Source organism: Megascapheus bottae, chromosome 8 (assembly GCF_031878675.1).
Source record: "Megascapheus bottae isolate mThoBot1 chromosome 8, mThoBot2.hap1, whole genome shotgun sequence".
In the NCBI taxonomy this organism is placed as follows: domain Eukaryota; kingdom Metazoa; phylum Chordata; class Mammalia; order Rodentia; family Geomyidae; genus Megascapheus; species Megascapheus bottae.
This window is the reverse complement of record NC_143516.1, coordinates 19,676,546-19,699,678: the sequence shown is the minus strand read 5'-3', so window position 1 is coordinate 19,699,678 and position 23,133 is coordinate 19,676,546. Positions and strand designations below refer to the sequence as shown.

Below are 23,133 nucleotides of genomic sequence, written 5' to 3'. Positions count from 1 at the left end.
TTGATAAACAGCATTAATGAAAAATGTGAAAATATAAAGAAAGAGATAAGGGAGGAAGCCATAGCTGAACAAAAGGAAACCATAAACAAGGTGATAAGTGAAAAAGAAGAAGCCATAAAGGAGGCCATAATAAAGGTTTTTCAAAGAAAGATGGATGAATTCATAGAATCCACAAATAAAAAGGTGACCGAACTCCAGCAAATGTCCAAAGAAAATAAAGCTACTGAGCTAACCACTCAAATGGAAATCAAGGAACTAAAGAAATCCATACATGATCTAAAAGAAGAGATGCAAGGCATCAAAAATGAGCAATTAGTAGCAAGGGAGATGAAAAATAAAGTAGATAGCTTTGATAGCAGGTTAGACAATGCAGAGGAGAGAATTTCTGGAGCTGAAGATAATTTAGTTATTATAGAGAAAGAACAGAAAATGAGTCAATCCAAATCTAGGAAAAATGAGAGAGCGCTTCAGGAGGTCCAAGATACAATTAGGAAGCCTAATTTAAGGTTAATTGGTATTGAGGAGGGCGTGGAGAAAGAGGTCAATGGTATTGGAAATATACTTCAGGGAATCATCTCAGAGAATTTCCCAAATATCCAGAAGGGCAGACCCATCCAGATACAAGAAGCTTTTAGAACCCCAAACAGACCTGACCAGAAAAGAACATCCCACCGCCACATCGTAATCCGAACTGGATCAATAGAAACCAAAAAAAAAGACCCTAAATGCAGCCAGGGAAAAGGGGTCAGTAACCTATAAAGGAAAACCAATCAGAATAACCCCAGATTACTCAGCAGAGACCATGCAAGCAAGAAGTGACTGGAAGCATATATGTCATGCCCTTAAGTCAAATAACTACCAACCAAGAATACTGTACCCAGCTAAGCTCTCATTCATAACTGAGGGAACAATAAAAACATTCCATTCCAGGGAAAAGCTGCAACAATATGTCGCAACAAAACCAACACTACAGAGAATTCTCAAAGATGTTCTATACATAGAAAACCAAAATAAATGCAATATAGGGAAAGAAATGGCACCTAAACAGCATACCATCTAAGGACCACAAGAACTGTCAAGACACAGGCCCAAATAAAAGCTTTTAAAAATGGTAGGACCTAATAAATATCTCTCAATCCTAACTCTCAATATCAATGGACTTAACTCTCCAATTAAACGGCATAGGCTGTCTAGTGGGATCAAAAAGCAAGAGCCATCGTTCTGCTGTCTTCAAGAGACACATCTTACCCCAAAAAAACAATCATCTTTTGAAAGTGAGAGGTTGGAATAAACTCTATCAAGCTAACGGCCCCCATAAACAGGCTGGAGTTGCCATCCTCATATCAGATAAAATACACTTCAAACTAAAATTAGCAAGAAAAGACAAAGAAGGTTACTACATACTACTAAAGGGATCTTTCCTCCAGGAAGACATAACGATCCTAAATATTTACACACCCAATCCCGGAGCTCCAAACTTCATCAAGCAAACTTTATTTACACTGAAACCATACATAGATCGAAATACAGTGATTGTCTGTGACTTTAACACACCACTCTCACCTATGGACAGATCAACAAGGCAAAAACTCAACAGAGAAACCTTAGAACTGAACAACTATATAGACCAACTAGATCTAACAGACATCTGCAGAATATTCCACCCAGCAACAACACAATATACGTTTTTCTCAGCAGCACATGGAACATTTTCCAAAATAGATCACATCTTAGGCCATAAAACAAACCTGGACAGATTCAGAAACACTGAAATTATTCCATGCACACTCTCAGACCACAAAGGCATCAAACTGGAACTGAACACACATCTCCACCAACGAAAACCCTGTAACTCATGGAGACTGAACAACACATTGTTGAATCACCAATGGGTCATCGAAGAGATCAGAACAGAAATCCAACAGTTTATGAAATTTAACAGTAAGGAGCACACAAAATACCAACTCCTTTGGGACACAGCAAAGGCAGTACTCAGAGGAAAATTTATAGCGCTGAGGGCCTACAACAACAAGTTGGAAAAATTGCAAACCAACAAGTTATTGTCTCACCTTAAGCTCCTGGAAAAAGAGCAACAAACCAACCCTAATCCCAGTAGAAGAAAGAAAATAATTAAAATCAAAGCAGAATTAAATGATTTGGAATCCAAAAAAACTATAGAAAGAATCAACAAAACAAGGAGTTGGTTCTTTGAAAGAATTAACAAAATTGACAAGCCCTTAGCAAATCTTACCAAAAAAAGAAGAGAGCATATCGAAATAAACAAAATCGCAGATGAAAATGGTAATATCACGACAGAAATTACCAAGATCCAGAATATCATGAGGGAATACTTCTCAAACCTTTATGCCAACAAATTTGAGAATCTAGATGAAATGGATGAATTCCTAGCCAATAATAACACTGAACCAAGAAGAACTAAGCCAACTCAATAGGCCTATTTCAAGCTTTGAAATAGAAATGGCAATTAGAGAACTTCCACCTAAGAAAAGCCCAGGGCCAGATGGATTCACAGCTGAATTCTATAAGGTCTTCAAAGCAGAGCTCACACCAATACTCCTCAAGCTCTTCAACGAAATTGAAAATGAAGGTTCCTTACCAAACTCATTCTATGAAGCCAGTATAACCCTCATCCCCAAACCAGACAGAGATTCATCAAAGAAAGAGAACTATAGACCTATATCTTTGATAAACATCGATGCAAAACTTCTCAACAAAATACTGGCCAACTGTCTACAACAACTCATCAAAAAAATTATACACTATGATCAAACTGGATTCATCACAGGGAGGCAAAGCTGGTTCAACATACGCAAATCAATTAATATAATTCAACACATCAACAGGAGCAAGGACAAAAATCACATGATTGTCTCAATAGACGCGGAAAAGGCATTTGACAAGATCCAACACCCCTTTATGTTAAAAGCTCTGGAGAAACTAAGAATCCATGGAACATTCCTCAATGTAATAAAGGCTGTGTATGAGAAACCTACTGCTAGTATTACACTTAATGGTGAAAATCTAAAGCCACTCCCTCTAAAATCAGGAATGAGACAAGGATGCCCACTCTCTCCACTCCTCTTTAACATAGTACTAGAATTCCTAGCCAGTGCAATAAGGCAAGAAGCAACCATAAAGGGGATCCAAGTAGGGAAAGAGGAAATAAAACTATTCCTCTTTGCAGATGACATGATTCTGTATTTAAAGAATCCTACAGACTCTACTCCCAAGCTCCTTGAGCTGATTCGAAGCTTTGGAAGAGTAGCAGGCTATAAAATCAACCCTCAAAAATCAACAGCCTTCCTTTACGCCAACAGTGAGAGGAACAAGGCAATAATCAGGAAAGAAACTCCTTTCACAATAGCCTCAAAGAAAATAAAGTACCTAGGAATTAGCTTAACTAAGAATGTAAAGGACCTTTTTGACGAAAACTTTAAAACCCTAAAAAAGGAAATTAAAGCAGAACTAAGGAAATGGAAAAACCTCCTATGCTCCTGGACTGGAAGAATCAACATTGTGAAAATGACAATCTTGCCAAGAGCTATCTACAAATTCAATGCAATACCCATCAACATACCAATGTCATTCTTTAAAGAAATAGAAGAGGCAATCCAAAATTTCATATGGAATAATAAAAGACCCCGTATAGCAAAAACACTTCTTAGCAGAAAGAACAGCGCTGGAGGAATTTCAATACCAAACTTTAGACTCTATTACAGAGCTATAATTCTCAAAACAGCTTGGTACTGGCACAGGAACAGGCCTGAAGACCAATGGAATAGAACTGAGGACTCAGATATTAAACCACAGACCTATGGCCACCTAATCTTTGACAAGGGAGCCAAAAAAATAGAATGGAAGAAAGACAGCCTCTTCAACAAGTTGTGCTGGCAGAACTGGTTAAGCACCTGCAGAAAACTAAAGCTGGATCCTTCTTTGTCACCCTGCACTAGAATTAATTCCAAATGGATCAAAGACCTGGAGGTAAAAGCTGACACACTGAAAACTTTACAAGAAGGAATAGGAGATACACTAGGCCTCCTTGGCACAGGTCGAAACTTTCTTAATAAGGACCAAGAATCACAACAAATCAGAGAAAGGCTAGATAAGTGGGACTGCATTAAACTGCAGAGCTTTTGTATGGCAAAGGACATAACTAGTAAACTAAGTAGGAAGTCTACAGAGTGGGAGAAGATCTTCACCAACTAAACAACGGACAAAGGCCTCATATCTAAAATATATCAACAACTCAAAAAATTGAATCACTCCAAAACTAACCTCCAAAGTAACAACCATCCCATTAAAAAATGGGCTAAAGACTTAAAGAGAGTCTTCTCTGAAGAAGAAACAAAAATGGCCTATAGACACATGAAGAAATGCTCAACATCTCTGGTCATAAAAGAAATGCAAATCAAAACAACTCTAAGATTCCACCTCACTCCAGTTAGAATGGCCAGGATCAGGAAAACGAATGACAACAGATGCTGGAGGGGATGTGGCCAGGAGGGATCACTACTACACTGTTGGTGGGAGTGCAAACTCGTTCAACCACTATGGAAAGCAGTATGGCAATGCCTCAAAAGGCTAAACATAGAACTCCCCTATGACCCAGCAATTCCACTACTTGGCATTTACCCAACCACCCAGAAACAAGGACATACTAAACCCACTAGCACAACAATGTTCATTGCAGCACTATTCACCATAGCAAAGATATGGAACCAACCTAGATGTCCCTCAGTTGATGAGTGGATCAACAAGTTGTAGTATTTGTACACAATGGAATTCTATGCTGCTGTCAGAAAGAATGACATCGCCCCATTTGTTAGGAAATGGAAAGACTTAGAAAAAATCGTATTAAGTGAAGTAAGCCAGACTCAAAGGAACTTAGGCTCAATGGTTTCCCTCATTCGTCATAATCAGTAGAAACCTTGGGCTCTACTAGCAGAGATTTGCAATAGAGCAAAATCTTGATACATAAGGCCATATAATGTGAAGCTAATTGAAAGGACCTCCAGGATATTGAAACAAAAGCCATATAATGAATGATTGTTGTCCTTAATGTACTATGTTATCTCTCATCTCCTTTGCTGTCCCTTGGTTATCTCATATTGGTATAGTATCTCACTTTGTTATCTGATATATTGAATTTATTTGTATTTGGATATTTGAAATTTGATAAGGAAGGGGGAAAACCAAGACGGGTGGGGGGTGTGGGGGGGGAGGGAAATGGGTACCAAGACATGTGAAAGGGTATCAATGTATGTGAATTAATGCACCTTCTATCTGGCAAATATCATGTAACCCTTTCACTAATTACAATAAAAAAATTAAAAAAAAACAAAGAAGAATATAATCAGGGACTCTTATTTTAGAAACCCATCATATCCCAAAATGACAAGAAAAAAGGTTTTGTTTTGTTTGGTTTTTTTTAGTCATGGGGGCTTGAACTCTGGGCATTGGCACTTTCTCTGAGCTCTTCAACCCAAGGCTAGCATTCCAGCACTTGTGCCACAGCACCACTTCTGGTTTTCTTGTGGTTACTTGGAGGTAAGAGTTTCATGGACTTTGATGCCTGGGCTGGCTTTGAACCTTGATCCTCAGATCTCAGCTTCCTGAGTAGTCAGGATTACAGACATGAGCTACTGGTGCCCAGCCAAGAAAAGTTTTATTTAAAAAAAATCTTGTATTTTTGGTAATGGGGCTTGAGCTCAGGGTCTTATGCCCTCCCTTTGGTTTATTTCTCAAGGCTGATGCTCTATCACTTAAACCCCAGCTCCACTCTGGCTTTTTGCTGGTTAATTGGAGATAAGAGTCTCTCAGACTTTTCTGATTCCACTGGCTTTGAATATGTGGTTTGATCTCTGATCTCAGCCTCCTGAGTAGTTAGGATTATAAGTGTGAGCCGCCAACATCTGGCACAAAAGCAAAGTTTCAAATCTGCTCACAGGCAAAATAAAAATGGATTTAAAAGCCAATAAACCCTTAAAGGTGCTGTCCAAACTTTCAAATATAAGTGTAATAAAGTTCATTTCTCAGAAGCCTCAATAACATGAGCACTTGTGTATAAAGCATGAGCTATACATCATTAATGGAGTACCGGGCACTGAGAATCATGGGTCTGTGAAAAATGAACTCTGGAACAGGATTACCTACCAGATGTCTGGTGTTGAGGTGTGGCAGCAGAGTGGTAAAAATGAGAATTACATAAATAGCAAGAAATGCACTCTGTAAGTAAACCCCATGATATAGGCCATCTGAATCCTTGTTGAAAACACTCAAGCATACTAAAAGCTTTCCCCAAGTTCCCAGCCTTACAGCATGCAATGGAGTTCCCTCTCAGGGCTCTGAAGGCAATAATTTTATTTTCAAGGTCCCATTATCAACATGAGAAGACAGGGGAGAGTGACAGGCTGCAAGCACCACCAGCATGCACAAACTGGGTCAGGGTAAGAGGCAGCCAGGGAGCATGTACGGGGTGTTCAGTGACATTGTTGCCATGACATTGTGGCTTCCAGAAAGATAACAACTGCTGAGAAAAACCACTCTACCAAAATAATGAAAGTTAATGAGCTGGGAACATCGTTTCCCAAGTTAGTTCCCATATAACTTAGCCTTCCAAGTAGCTAGGATTACAGGTATGAGCCACCACACCAGGCAAGATCGATCGATCGATCTATCTATCTATCTATCTATCTATCTATCTATCTATCTATCTATCTATCTTTCTCTCTCTCTCTCTTTCTTTCTTTCTTTCTTTCTTTCTTTCTTTCTTTCTTTCTTTCTTTCTTTCTTCATTTATTTATTTATTTATTTTGCCAGTTCTGGGCTTGATCTCAGGGCCTGAGCACTGTCCTTGGACTTTCTCAAGGCTAGAGCTCTACCACTTGAGCTTTAGCACCACTTCCAGCTTTATTCTATGTATGTGGTACCGAGGAATTGAACCTGGGTTTTCATGCATGCTAGGCAAGCACTCTAACACTAGGTCTAAACTCTAAACTAGGCTTAGTTTCTAAAATTAAATCTAAACAGCCATTGACCTAACAAGGATATTTTTTTTTTTTGCCAGTCCCGGGCTTGAGCTCAGGGCCTGAACACTGTCCTTGGACTTTCTCAAGGCTAGAGCTCTACCACTTGAACCTCAGCACCACTTCTGGCTTTTTTCTATGTATGTGGTACCGAGGAATCGAACCCGGGTCTTCATGCATGCTAGGCAAGCACTTTAACCACTAGGCCAAACTCCCGGCCCCCTAACAAGGATATTTTTTCAAAGGAGAATTAAAATTTTTCCACATGCAGCATTTTAAAATTTTTTTAAAATTTTATTTATTTATTTATTGTTAGTTGAGGGGCTTGAACTCTGGGCCTAAACATTATCCCTGAGCTCTTCAGCTCATGGCTAGCACTCTACCACTTGAGTCACAGTCCCACTTCTGGTTTTCTAGTGATTAATTAGAGACAGAGTGTCATAGGGGTCAGGAGTGTGGCCTACTGGTAGAGTGCTTGCTTAGCACACATGTAGGCCTGGGTTTGATTCCTCGGTACAGAGACACAGAAAAAGCAGGAAATGGTGTTCAAGCCCAAGGACTGGCACAAAAAAAAACAAAAGTCTCAGGGACTTTCTTGCCCCAGCTGGCTTTGAACTACAATCCGCAGATCTCAGCTTACTGAAGTAGCTACAATTACAGGCATGAGCCAATAGTGCCCCGCAGCAGTTTTAAAAAATTTTATTTAAAATTTATTTTCTCAATTTTTTGTGTTTAATTCTACTTGGAATTCTGTAGTGTGATCTCACAAGGCAGATTTGAATATTTTGGAACTTAACTCATTCTCACTAAATAGGCAGTTACACAAATATGTATGTACATGTGTAGATGATATATACTACATACATGTATAAATATACCTACATGTGCATATCCCTGTGTGAGAATCTATATCTAAATTTATATCTATTTATGTGATGTTTTATCGTCATTCAATAACCCCATAAAACTAAAACTGAAAAACAGTTGAAACTGTTTTTCTAAAGCATAAATATATATAGAAAAGCCAGGTATTTTGCCATGTCCATCATTATAAATAAACTATCATTACAAAGGATTGCTTGAAGCAATTATATTCATATTGACATGCCAGAAATTCTATAAAGGAATAACAGAAATTAGCAATTTGTAAAGATTAAAAATATATGCGAGATTAGTTGATAGATAAAATACTTAAGCATTTCAGGAAGGTAAAGTAAAATACTCACAGTATTCTTCTGGCAAATGATTTCCTGAAAAACAAGAGGGAAAAACAGAGTCAACAGTAATACAAAAGACAACTCAGTGGAACTACTTTATGGAACTACTGTAGGTGGGAAATATTGTATTAACATTTATATTAGCAATCAGCAATTTTGGAGTGATCATGAATCTATGCATCTCAGAAGCTTACAATGTGATGAAACAGGGTAGAACACAGCATTATTGTCTATGAGTTAAGAATTAACATTGCAATTGCATTAAATCCCTAAAATGAATAATCTAAAATCGTTTCTACAGAGAATATATGTGTAGAATTATCTGATCAGCCACAATCTCTTCGGGAAAAAAATTAAAACATTGGTATCTGCAAATGAAAGATACTGGCTACTAGCAAACTCACTTTGCTAGTAGATAAGGACTTCTGACAACAATAGTTAAGTATAACTTGGGTATTTTTCAATGAAAAGGGCAATGGAGTTGGGTATGTGTGGCTTATGCCTGTTATCCTAATTATTTGGAGCTCTGATTGAGAGGATTTCAAGTCAGGGCCAACTCAAGCCGGAAAATCTGCAACTCAATGAAAGAAACTTTGCTCCAAAGAGAAACCTAAAATAGGCAGATCATGGTCCCTGAATATACCCAGGAAGGAAGTGAAAGCTTGTCTCAAAAATAGCCAGCATCAGCCGGGAATTTGGCCTAGTGGTAGAGTGCTTGTCTAGCATGCACAAAGGCCCGGTTCGATTCCTCAGTACATAGGAAAATGCTGGAAGTGGTGCTGGGGCTCAAGTGGTAGAGCTCTAGCCTTGAGAAAGTCCAAGGACAGTGCTCAGGCCCTGAGGTCAAGCCTCAGAACGGGCAAAAAAAATATATAATAACCAGTATAAACAAGGGCTAGAGGTAGAGCTCCTCTTTAGCAAGCATTGCCCTGAGTAAATACCAGTATCATTAAGAAAAATAAAGACCAGGTGCCTATGGCTCAAGCCGGTAGTCTTAGCTACTTAGGGAGCTGAGATCTGAGGATTGAGGTTCACACAACTCAGATAGGAAAAAAACAAAGCAAATCTCTTCTCCAATTAACCAGAAAAACAAAGAGAGAAAGCCACAAGTGGAGGTGTGTCCTATGTGGTAGAATGCCAGCCATGAGTGAAAGAAAACACCAAGAGAAAGCTCAAGGACCTGAGTTTAAGCTCTAGGAGAAACGCAGGCATGCACGCGTGCACGCACACGTGCGCACACATATGCAGGCGCGTGCGCGCACACACACACACACACACACACCATGTGTGTAGTGTCCTTATCTTTCAGGTTGTAAGGAATGTGTTAATAACATGCAAATAATGTAGCCAAGCAATGTCTGTGCAAAACAAACTGACTAAAAGCAAACTCATTGTTATTCTTTCTACACATTAAAATGACTAGACACTGGGGAGATAATCTTGAAAAATACACAGAATATAAGCTTTGCTGAGGATGAAGAATCGTGGTAATATACTGGAAAAGATGGCAGGCATGTTGTCATGGAAACCAGAAAGATAAAGCATTTGTGTAGCCCCAAAGGTGAATCCATCTGGCTCAGGATAAGAGCCAGACATGCAGAGTCCAGCTGACCAGTCACTGTCTTTCCATCCTTCTGTTGCAATGCTAAAGCAACACAGAGAGCCAAGGGCTTTGACTGAGGACAATATGTAAGACTAATGAATATTGAAGAACATCAGATGAAAAAGAAGACAAAACTGCACTGGCTGGTCCTGAGAGCCATACAGATACAAATGAAATCCTAAAATATACTTTCAAGGCCTTATACTCTTGATAATTCCCAAAAGGACACATGCAATATTAAAATGAAATATTGTATATAGATGGACATGCATGTGTGCACGCACATGCCAAAAGCAAGAGTAATTCAGACAGCAAGCATTACAACTTCTCAGAGAAAGATGTGTTGCAGAAGGAAGAGGTCTGGGAAGACCAATGGATAAGGTAGAGATTGGTTCCAGGATGACTGTGAGCCAAGATCCATCCAAAGACAGAGCCAGGAGGCCGAGTTCTTAGCTAGAGATTTAGGGAAAGCAGTGGCCCCTTTAAGAAACAGTAAGTGGGGCCGGGAGTTTGGCCTAGTGGTAGAGTGCTTGCCTAGCATGCAGGAAGACCAGGGTTCTATTCCTTGGTACCACATACATAGAATGAAAAAGCCAGAAGTGGTGCTGAGGCTCAAGTGGTAGAGCTCTAGCCTTGAGAAAGTCCAAGGCCAATGCTCAGGTCCTGAGCTAAAGCCCAGGACTGGCAAAAAAAAAAAAAAAAAAAAGAAACAGTAAGTGTTGTCAATAGGAGCCAAGGAAAGAAGTTCATTTGGGGATCTATAGAAGAAAGAATTATAGAGAAGTTAGAAACAAATCTTGAATACTACCATTGAGCTCATGTAGAAAGTTCATTTTGACACATACGATATGATGAGTTATTTGGAGACTTTTTTGAGAGAGGATCTTGCTGTATAGTTTAGGTTTATACTGAACCCAGGAGTCTCGTGCCTCAGACTCCTGAGTGCTGCAATTACAGGCATGTGCTACAAACCCAGCTTCACAAAGTGTTTTTAAGGGGAATATACACATGAAAATATATCAGCATAGATTGGAACACTGATAACAAATGTTGGGAACCACATGAATGTCCGGCATCTAGAAAATGGCTGAGCAAACTATATCCCTCTTCAACCATCAAAACAGAATGGAGCCAAAGGATAAGGACATCCTTTCTATAGTGCTACAGAAATATTGCCCAAGATAGGCTGGTAAGTTAAAGAAAAAAAATTGAACAGCGTTTAGCTATTCTCTCCTATTTCAGTATAAAAAGGATCAAGATGCATTGTACTCTTAAACTGACATGCTGAATTGAAACCTCTTTGTAATACCACTTAAAGATAATGTTTTAAAAAGGGAGAGAGAGGAAAGGGACATTCTAATTTGCAGATTCAGAAAAAAATCTCTCTAGTGGGTACAAAAGGAACAGAACAGTAGTTGTCGATGGAATCAGCTAGTTGACTAGGGATCAAAGTAAGAGAATAACCCTTTCACACATTTAAATTGTGGTATCAGGTGAATGAATGTACTAAGAAAGACAAATAAAGCCTTTTGAGCTTTTAGAAATCTTAATGAGATGGTGTGGTATGGTTTGAATTGGTTTTGTGTATGGAAAGCTTGGTCCCCAGCCCAGCATTGTTTTGGTAAAGCCTAGCTAGAGGAAGTACATCTCTGAGAGACTCCTGCTCGTTTTCTCACTCTTGGCTTCTTTCCTGCCATGAAGAGAGCACCGCCTCCCCCACCCCCTGCTTCCACCTCCCTGATTATCTTCCCAAGAGCGTGGGGCCACCATCAACAGAGGATGAACACTCCCAAACCGTGAACCCCAAATAAATCTTCCCCCTTGTAATGTGTTCTCTCATGTATTTTAATTATAGCTCTGCAAAAGAAAGGTCTATGGATAGTAACACTTAATTTCTGATGTAGAAAGCTTGTCTAAAGCTTTTCTTATGCATATAGGAGACTTGTTCTTGAAGTTCACATCTGAGGTTAAAATTGTTCCCTCTCAAGCTGGGCACTAGCGGCTCACACCTGTAATCCTAGTCACTAAGTAGGCTGAGATCTGACAATTGACGTTTAAAGCTAGCCAGACAGGAAAGTCTGTGAGACTTTTACCTCCAGTTAATCAGAAAAACAAAAACCAACAAAAAAACCCCAAGTACCTGTGGCTCAAATGGTACAGTGCTAGCCTTAAGAGGAAAGTTCAGAGATAGTGCCCAGAACTTGCATAAACACACACACACACACACACACACCCCAATTACTCAGCCAAAGCCCCAGTGATGTGCTCACTTGACATTATTAGATGTTGTCTGCAAAGTAGTATCAGTCCACACTCTCCCAGCAGCACATCTGAATACTTCCCATCATGTATATATGTGCTAGGGATCAAACCCAGAGCTCATGCATGCCAGGTAGTGTTTTATCACCAAGTTACACTCAAGCCCTTACCTAAACTTTTAACGATGGGCAGTAGTGTTTCATTGTTTGGTTTGGTTTTGTTTTATAAGTAACACTACCAGGAAAAAAATAAATAGCACTGCTTAATATGGACAGGAGAACAATGAGAGAGGAGAACCTACAGCAATGAGAAGGAGCTAGAGAAGGAAGCAGGAGAAAAAGATCACAATAAAAAAAAAATAACTGAGTGTTAGTAAAAGAAGAAATGGCTGTTAGGGCTCAAAAAAAAAGATACCTGGCTGGGAGTTTGGCCTAGTGGCTAAAGTGCTTGCCTAGCATGCATGAAGACCCGGGTTCAATTCCTCCGTACCACATACATAGAAAAAGCCAGAAATGGTGCTGATGCTCAAGTGGTAGAGCTCTAGCCTTGAGAAAGTCCAAGGACAGTGCTCAGGCCCTGAGCTCAAGCCCAGGACTGGCAAATAAAAAAAAAAGATATCTCAAGATATGGCCCTCTGACAGGCTGAACACTTTGAACTAAAATTCAGACTTAGAGCCAAGGTCTCTCTGACCTTCTCCTGTCCTTTGTCTCTCTCTGCAGCTCCCATCTCAAGCTGAAGGCCAAATCTGTCAGAAGATTATCTAACAGAAAGACTAGAATCCTGAATCGACATCACAGACCATATTCAGAGTCCAGGTGAATTCTGTCTCTGGCTATTGTCTGTTCTTTGGACATGCTTATTTCTCTTGAGACTGATTTACTGAGAATGCAGTCATAATATTCGATGTATAACCACTAAAATTAGGAAAACTGGGGGAGGGGTTGAGTTGGGAAAGATGGGAGAATGAAAGGGATACAGTGATAAAGATACATTGAACTTATAAGCTGATTTGTTGAATGATAACCGCTTTGTACTTAAAGGCAATTGAATATAAAAAATTAAATTAAAAGATAGAAAATTCAAAAATTATCTACTCTTCAGGCTGTGGGACAGGGAATCAGTGATACAGCTTTTATTTACTATATACTAAATGGTCCTCAATTCAGTCTCTTATCACCACAAAACAGACAATAAAAATAGTACTTTTCCTCTTAGGTTGCATCTATTTTCCACTTCCCTCTTTCCTCTGAAGATAATATTTAAGAGTCAACACAGGCCCATTTCTGAATATGCATACTTTGTATACCCCCTATATGCTTGTAGTATAATAAAATTGTACAGCTCTTCTTAGCTCTGCCTGTTGTTTTAGAAGATTCAATCCTCCAATTCTCAGGGAACGGAGGGAGAGCGATTTTCTGACATCAGATATGTTTCATGTGTCTGTTCCACAGCTTGCTGGGCAGCGGAGTCCAGATTTGACTCTCCCACTTACTGACAGACTCCTTTTAAATGTGGCAACTATATGAGATAAAACTCCACAACTGATATTAGCATTTCTTATTTTAAAACAAATGTGAATCTCAGCATCTCTCCTCAATGAACATTAATAGGTCCATGAAATGTTCTTATGAGATTGATTTAAAGAAAATTGTTACGACGCTAACAAAAAAAAGGAATCAACTTCCCTCTCCAAAAACAAAATGATCTTTTGTGGAAAAAGATAAAAGATTTCATATCTGCTAGATGGGAACAGTGTTTGTGAATTAAAACAGGTAAGAATGTTATTGTGCTTCCTAGTATGTACATAGCCCTGGGTTAGATTCCTTGGTACCACATACACAGAAAAAGCTGGAAGTGGTGCTGTGGCTCAAGTGACAAAGCACTAGCCTTGAGCATAAGTGCTCAAAGACAGTGCCCAGCCCCTGAGTTCAAGCCCTATGACCGGAAAAAAAAGAATGTTATTACAAGTACATAATTAGTACAGGTGGAATATCCTTCCAAATCACAATTCAGACACAGATTTTTAAGTACTTTTATAGTTCCCATCAATAATTTTTCAAAAAGCCTAGACTTTTTTTTCTATTTCTTTCTAAGAATTCACTGCCAAAGAGAAACTGCTGTCTTCAACACAGAGCAGTAGATGAAAATAAAACCAGTGCAGCTGTACCTTCTCTGATGTCCAAAGAATCTATGTATGCAAACTACATATATGGCAAGAATAGCACTCTAATTCTGTTTCTATCCCTGGGAAAGAGGGAGAAGCTTCACTTTGTTCTAGCAGCCTATCCTTCCAGTGATGTTATCTGACCTAGCTCTTGTCCTTATTCCATAGTAGTCATTCTTTCTGTTGTAGATAAAAGAAGGTTATACGTACTACCCATGGCAAAATTAAATACAAGTGTGCACAGTTCCACCCACACCCACCCACCAATGTTTTGCAGTAAAAAGGACCTTTTAGTACTGACAGGAAATTGTTTAGACTATGAAAAATACTTCCTGTGCCACATATTTCTGTCCTATACAATCAGGCATCTCAGACTAACTGGTTAGAAATGGTCTCAGAAAATGGAAAACTCAAGTTAATGGAAAGGTAAAGGAAAAAAAAAGAAAGAAAAGCTTCACATTGCACATGATAACATGAGAGGCCTAGCCAATGTTTGTTTTGTTTGTTTTTTAATGAAAAATCCTGTGTCTTCTGCATATGCTAAGGGAAATGCAGTAGACAAATGAATAAGCTGGTGAGTAAGAAGAATTGGCTATGGAGTGAGGCAGACCTAGTTGCAGATGTCCTTTGATCTATCATCTTGGAAAAATGAATGTGTTTGAATCCCAGCTTTCAATTCTGTAAAATGATAGAAAATATACCTTTCAAAAGTGCTTTACAAAATTAAATGTCCTCCACATGAGAATTCTCATTAGGATTACTGTTTGAAAGTCTTTATAAAGAGTCCTTAAGAATCCTGGTACTGCACAATGGAATTCTATGCTGCTGTCAGAAAGAGTGACATCGCCCCATTTGTTAGGAAATGGAAAGACTTAGAAAAAATCATATTAAGTGAAGTAAGCCAGACTCAAAGGAACATAGGCTCAATGGTTTCCCTCATTCGTCATAATCAGTAGAAACCTTGGGCTCTACTAGCAGAGATCTGCAATAGAGCAAAATCTTGATACATAAGGCCATATAATGTGAAGCTAATTGAAAGGACCTCCAGGATATTGAAACAAAAGCCATATAATGAATGATTGTTGTCCTTAATGTACTATGTTGTCTCTCATCTCCTTTGCTATCCCTTGGTTATCTCATATTGGTATAGTATCTCACTTTGTTATCTGATATATTGAATTTATTAGTATTTGGATATTTGAAATTTGATAGGGAAGGGGGGAAAACCAAGACGGGTGGGGGGTGTGGGGAGGGAGGAAAATGGGTACCAAGACATGTGAAAGGGTATCAATGTATGTGAATTAATGCACATTCTATCTGGCAAATATCATGTAACCCTTTTACTAATTACAATAAAAAAATAAAATAAAATTTAAAATAAAAATAAAAGAATCCTGGTACTGGGTGCTTATGCCTATAATACTGGAGGCTGAGATGTGAGGATTGTCATTTTTAAGCCAGCCCGGGCAGGAAAGTCTGTGAGACTCATCATCAATTAACCACCAGACAACCATAAGTGGAGCAGTGGCTCAAAGTAGTAGAGCAGTAGACTTGAACAAAAAGAACCCAGAGGGGCCAGGAGTTTGGCCTCGTGGTAGAGTGCTTACCTAGCATGCACGAAGACCCAGGTTTGATTCCTCAGCACCACATACATAGAAAAAAGCCCGAAGTGGTGCTGAGGTTCAAGTGTTAGAGCCCTATCCTTGAGAAAGTCCAAGGACAGGGTTCAGGCCCTAAGCTCAAGCCCAGGACTGGCACAAAAAAAGAAAAGAAAAAGAACCTAGGGACAGCTTCCAGGCCCTGAGTCCAAGCCCCTGGACTGAAAAAAGAGGAAAAAATTAAGTATGAGCTGGGAAATGTAGCTCAGCAGAAGGGCATTTGCTCAAGGGCATACCCCTAAACCCTGGGTTCAGCCCATAACATCATGCACACAAAAAAATCAAATATAAAGCACTGAATAACACATAGTAGATGCTTAAGAAGCAACTATTAAGCACAAGATAAATAAGCATTGTTTAGTTTTCACTGGTCTTCTTAAAGATCAAATACTTCTAAGAAACAGTTCTTTGTTTCATGCAAGTTCCTGGTAAGATTAGCTTCATTTATTTCTCTCAAATGTAATTGTAAGTCATGAAAAAAAATGTTCCCTAGGAAAGAATTGTCATAATAAATAAAATAATCTCATTCTTTCATCAACTGCTAATCAAAATGTCTAGTTTAATAGTCAATTGCAAAATTTTATCTCATAGTACTGAAAGGGGAAATAGTATAGAAAAATTAAGTAGTGTTTTTAAAGATCACTCCAAGTAAAATGCAGATTAAGACTGAAAAAACTGAAAAGAAATGTGTGTCAACGCAGTACCCGGCATGCAGTGAGTATATTTGCTCACTGAAACTCACCCATTTTTCTGAGAAAGCCATACATGCTTTAGATACCAGGAATAGAGAAAGATGCTACTTAAAACATTTTTGTCAAGGATTTGAGGTTGAAGAACTGTAGTTACCAACAGTTAAGCTGTTAGAATTATATTCTGAATTCATTCTAGAGTCCTATATCCCACGGCCATTTCTGATTTGGTAATTGGAAGACAGAGGTGAGAAACGGCCACTTGAAATGAACTGGAAACTACACAAAGGAAATGGTCCATTTTAGACTCAGCATGAATGTCATTGAAGGGTGAGATGCTTTTCAAAGAATCCCACAGTGTGAAGTTATCTTGCAAAACAGGAAACTTTGATGGATGAAAGAAATGATTTTTTAAAAAAAAATTTTGGTGGGTCATGGGCTTGAACTCTGGGCCTGGTGCTGTCCCTGTGCTCTTCAGCTCAAAGCTACCACTCTGCCCTTGAGCCAAGCCCCACTTCCCAGGCAATGATGTTAGTATCAAGGATATTCTTGTTCTTGGAAAGAGTGATATCCAGATAAGTAAGCTTTAATTCCCATATTAACTGAAATGTTATTTCAGTGTACAAACATAGCAATTTTTTCTGGACACTCAAAATTTCTACTCTGAGCTCTTTTAGTCAAAAGCATACTTTAGCTGGAACAATTTAGGCACAATTAAGACTGAAATGATCAGGTACCAGGCCTGACATACCTTCTACAATCTCCTTTTCTTTCTCCTAAGTGTGTGCCTATGCCTTCTTTAACATAGTCCCCTCAGAAACAACTCACTAGAATTCAGAATCCAACCTAAGTTTTTTCTACCTGTGTATCACATTTCTTCACCATGAGGTCTAGATGGACCTCACAAATTAATTAGTAATTGGGGACTAATGACAGAAACATCTTTGCACAAACATAAGCTACTTAAAGTATCTCCCTGAACACCAGTGCTGAAACTGAACACTGAGTAAAACAGAGCTACCTTCAAGGACTGCAGAGAGTCTGAGTTAGTGTCACAGTAGAGGATGATGTTGTTGGCCATGCTGAAGCTTTCTCTCACCCCAAGATGGTAAAACAAGGACGGCTGGCGGAAGGCATCACTCATCTCCACCACAGCAATATCTGCAAGCAGAAAACAAAGACTTCAAAAGATGACTCCTCAACCATGCCTAATAAGCACATTTGAGTTTCAGTAGCTTAGTACTTACAAGAAGAAATGAGGAAAGAAAAGGGACTTTTCACTCCTCATGTTAAACTGAATTTTAAAATTGCAGTTCTACTGGAAGTAGTTTTATAAAATTCTACAAACGTGCATCTTTTTTCCAACAATGCAATCATGTAATAATTGCAGACTAATGAACTAGTGCTCTCTGCAAAATGTCAACAATGAAACAAACAAGTTTATAAATAAAGCCACTTAAAATCAGATCTGTAGAAAATAGGAATGAGTAACAAATATAAAATGAAAAATAATTTTTTACAAAGCAGATAGAATTTGTTAATCCATAGCTAGGTATCGGAATTAAGATATACTAAATTTTTTGGCAGTTATAATAAGAAAAAGAAAGTTTAGAAAATTGAGGGAAATAGAGCCACACATACAAATTCTCCCAGTTAATAAAGACAATAGATATGAAGCTACCAGAAACCTAATAGCAGAATGTTATTAGAATAGCAGAATTATTATTTTAATGCCAGAACTAAAATTCAGATGACTCTGAATCTCATTTATGGATATTAACAAATGTGTAAGAAAACTAAAAAAATGTCTAAAGTATTATATTATATTATGAGAACACTAGATTCTATGTTTAAATTTTATTTGGAGAATGCAAGGATGGCTCAATAGAGGAAATCATGAAGAAGCCACTGATGCTCCACATATATTAACTACAGCACAAAATCCATTTTCCATGAACAGCTGCAAGGTAGGTTGGAAAGGCAGGTTCGTGTTAAAGAGAATTATGTAAGATGCACGAGGCCCTACATTTGATCCCTAGCACCATTCACACAAGTATTACAACTAAAATATAAACTAAACATTCAAAAGAATTCTTTAGTGTGTACAATATACATTTTATAAAATTTTATAAGTATGGTCATAAAAATAAGGGGAAAAAAGTTTGTCAATGATCCACCAAACAATACAATTGTTTTCTGAAAATCTGGCAAAATCTTTTGAAAGTGAAGAATTTTATAAAATAAAATCATAATTATTTTTACATGGATATATGATGCTTGACAGCCAACAATAAGACAAAAAAAAGGAAAAAATAACTTAGCCCAGCAGAATTAACTGGATAACTCTTGATATACTAAGTACAATTTAGTGAGGAAATACCAAGATACAAATTATTAGTATAAAAAACAAGAATTCCCTTTATATTTGGAATAAACATTTGGAAAATAAATGATAAAAAGTCTTATAAATGATATAGGTGGATTTACCTGTATGTCCACAGAAATGTTATTTTTATCACAAAATAAAAATAAATCTCCATAAGTTCATTAAGATAAATAATAGTAATAATAATAATAATTGTTGTTGACGCTAGGAATGGAATTCAGGGCTAAGCATACTAGATAAGTTCTCAATCATTGAGCCACAGCTCCAGTCCCCAAAATAATTGTCTGAAGAACCCATTTGATACAGAAACTTACTTACTTAACAAATATAGAATTCAAACTCACATTCATGAAAGGGAAAATAAGTCCAATAGAATAGAGGAGAAAGAAGACTTACTGGCATTATTAAAAGGAGACAGGTCAAAGGTCTTAATCTAAAAAAAAGATTTTCTTTTGGGGCCCTTAACATTTCTGCATGTAAAAAAGAAAACGCACACAAAAAACCCAAACACATAAAATAAATGAGTCATTGTATTCTGCCCACACAGCCATCTGCCTCCTGCCCACATGCTGCTTCTGCCTCCTCAGGTAATAGCACTCAATAGTCAATCTCTCTGCTTTAGAATCCAGAGTGCACAGGGGCCGAGAGCCAAATAAAACCATGACTGATGAACACTTAGAGATGTTCAGAGCAAAACAGCAGCTATATTCAGGTAGCAATTGGGGAAGAGGCTCACCAGAGAATTGACTCTCAGAATTAGATGATTTTAAACAAACAAGCAAACACTAAATGTTTTTAGATTAATTGGGAAATTAGATATTTATAAAAATGCAAGCAAAATCAGGTATGTTAATTGATCTGAATACTAAAGTAAATAAGATTAAGTTTTAGATGTTGTAGAGAACATTAAAAAGTACTTATTGCTGGGTGCTGGTGGCCTGTAATCCTAGCTACTGAGAAAGCTGATATCTGAAGATCGTGGTTCAAAGCAAGGCTTGCAGGAAAGTCCATGAGACTCTTATCTCTAATTAACCACCAGTAAACCAGAAGTGATACTGTGGCTCAAGTGGTAGAGCACTAGCCTTGAATACAAAGAGGCTCAGGGACAGCACCCAGGCCCTGAGTTCAAGCCCTACAACCACCACCACCAAAAATACTATTTTAAAATACAGTAATAAAGTAATAGTAACTCAAGAAAAGGCAGCTTTTTTATTCTTAAATTCAGATGAGTGATTATTCTAAGATATTGTATAGACAGACAGAGAGAGAGAGAGAGAAAGAGAGAGAAAGAGATACATACATACATACATACATACATACATACATACATACATACATACATACATTTTGGGGGGAAGTACTAGGGTTTAAACTCAGGGCCTAACACTGATAGGAAGGTACTCTACCATTGAGTCAGGCCCTTCTTTTTGTGCCAGTACTGGGGCTTGAACTCAGCATGGGCATTTTCCCTAATCTTCTGTGCTCAGCATTAGCACTCTACCACTTGAGCCACAGCTCCACCTCTGACTTTTTTTGGATGTTACTAGGACATAAGAGTCTCACAGTCTTTCCTGCCCAGTCTGGCTTTGAACTGATTCTCAGATCTCAGCTGCCTATATAGGTAGGATTACAAGCAAGAGTCACCAGAATCTGGTGGGCGTACCCTTCTTAGCAGTAGTTTTTTTGACATACTTTCCTTAATGGCTATACACATTCCTGGGCTTTGATCTACCTATTTTAGACTTCCTGTAGTAGATGACAGATACATATTACTGTACACACTTGATTCAAAGAAATCTCACATATATGCTTGCATCCTCTAATCTCAGAGTCCCAAGTAGCTAAAATTATAGGCATGAACCACTGGCACTTGATTTAAATTTAATTTTTTTTTGCCAGTCTTTGGGGGCTTGAACTCTCAGGGTCTGAGCTCTGTCCCTCAGCTTATTTTTGCTCAAGGCTAGCAGTCTACCACTTGAGCCACAGTGCCACTTTCAGCTTTTTTTGTGTGTGTGGGTCATGGGTCTTGAACTCTGGGTCTGGGTACTGTCCCTGAGTTCTTCAGTTCAAGGCTACAGCCCTGAGCCACAGTCCCACTTCCCATTTTCTAGTGGTTAATTGGAGATAAGACTCTCAGGTTCTTTAGTGCCAGGGTTGGCTTTGAACCATGATCCTCAGATCTCAGCCTCCTGAGTGAGCTACCAGGCCTAGCCACTTCCAGCTTTTCTGTTTATGGAGAAATTGAACCCAGGGCTTCATTTATGTTAGGCAAGCACTTTACCACTAAGCCACATTCCCAGCCCTTTACATTTAATTTTTAATTGCCTTAGAAAAAATCTACTCTTCAGGCCGGGAGTTTGGCCTAGTGGTAGAGTGCTTGCCTAGCATGCACGAAGACCCAGGTTCGATTCCTCGGTACCCCACATACATAGCAAAAAGCCAGAAGTGATGCTGAGGTTCAAGTGGTAGAGTACTAGCCTTGAGAAAGTCCAAGGACAGTGCTCAGGCCCTGAGCTCAAGCCCAGGACTGGCAAAAAAAAAAAGAAAAAGAAAAAATCTACTCTTTTGTCCCTGGTAATCAGCTCAATGTGCTTGAGAAATATCGCCACAAGCATAACCCAAAACAGTTCCTTTCCTCAAAAAAAATTCTTTCATGTTTTTCTTTTTCAATAAATCCTACAACTCCATCTCAACAACTATCACATACCAACCTGTTTACTGACTTTATGTGCTTTGTCTTTTCCAGAATACCAACCAAAAAGATAGAATAGTATACAGGCCTGGTTTGACTTCTTACTAAAAAGGTATTTGAGATTCATCCATAATGGTAGAATTAAAGGATACTGTGGTTGTCTCCAAGTAGGAAAATTTTAATTAAGGTTGCTATATACAAGTCTTTGTACCAACACTGCCCATTGTTTTAAATTTATTTTAAAAAGTCCGGAGACTTGAACTTGGGGGCTGGGCACTGTCCTTGGATTCTTTTTGCTCAAGGCTAGTGCTCTGCCACTTGAGCCACAGCTTTTTCTGAGTATGTGGTACCAAGGAATCAAACCCAGGGCTTCATGCATGTTAGGTAAGCACTCTACCACTAGGCTATGTTCTTGGTCTCCCATTTTTTTAAGTTGTTGTTTTCTTGTTGTTGGGGCTTACATGTTCTTTATATTCTGTGGATATTATTGCACTTAGGTATGTGATTTGCAAATGCTTTCTCCTGCTTTGTGAGTTGCACATCCAAGTGTCTTTAGAATCTAGTCTATCAACTTTTTTCTTAAGAATGGTGCTTTAAATATGATATTTATAAGTTGTGCTTAGCCCAAAGTCTCAGAGGTTTTCTCCATTTTTTAAACTACAAGTTTTAAGGTACATATAAGTCTATACCCAATACATATCTGTTATGAAGACTCTCCTTTCTCCATGTAATTGAACCTATAACTTCGACAAAAGTTCATGAGCTACATTTTGGGTCTTTTTCTATGATTTCTCTCTGTCCCACAGATTCATGTGTCTACCTTTTACCAAGGCTAAAACAATGTTTTCACAGCTAGAGCTTTATGGCAGACACTGGAACGAGGCCAGCCAAGTCCTTCCATCTCCATTCTGCTTTTTCAAGTTGTTTTGACTACTTTAGTTATTATATTAGCTTTCTTCCACTGTGACAAAAAGCCTGAGATAAATCAGTTTACAATGAAGACAAGTTTATTTTGACTTATAGCTGTCTCCACACATAGTCACTGGGCCCACTGTCCTTGGGCTTGTAGCAAGGCAGCAGAAAGAAGCAGCCAGTACCTGAAGGAGAAAAGCTAACCACCACAATGCAAGCAGAAAGCAATGAGATACAAAGAGCAAGGCCCAGGCTCTTAATATCTCCTTCTTGGGCATCTTAAGAAATACTGAGTCTTTCAATGAACCCATGAATATGATATGTGTTAAGTTTCCATTCAATTTCAGTATTTTAATTTTTTCAAAATATAGGTCCTATACATATTTAAGTTGTATCTCAATAAGATCATAGATCTTATTTTTAAAACAACGTAATCTCAATTGTTCATTGCTACTACATAAAAATTAATTTTTAAATTAATTTTTGTTTATTCAAGATCTTCT

At 38.3% G+C, this 23,133-nt stretch overlaps 1 protein-coding gene across 1 annotated transcript in view; it reads right to left on the bottom strand.

Moving 5' to 3' along the window:
- Map3k5 (mitogen-activated protein kinase kinase kinase 5) overlaps nt 1–23,133 on the bottom strand; it is a 188,618-nt gene that overhangs the window by 111,316 nt on the left and 54,169 nt on the right. The window contains exons 2-3 of the mRNA XM_090338059.1: nt 17,662–17,801; nt 8,276–8,299 (exon numbers count right to left, since the gene is read on the bottom strand). Of these exons, the coding sequence (XP_090194185.1) occupies nt 8,276–8,299; nt 17,662–17,801 (164 nt within the window). The remainder of the gene's footprint in view (nt 1–8,275; nt 8,300–17,661; nt 17,802–23,133) is intronic.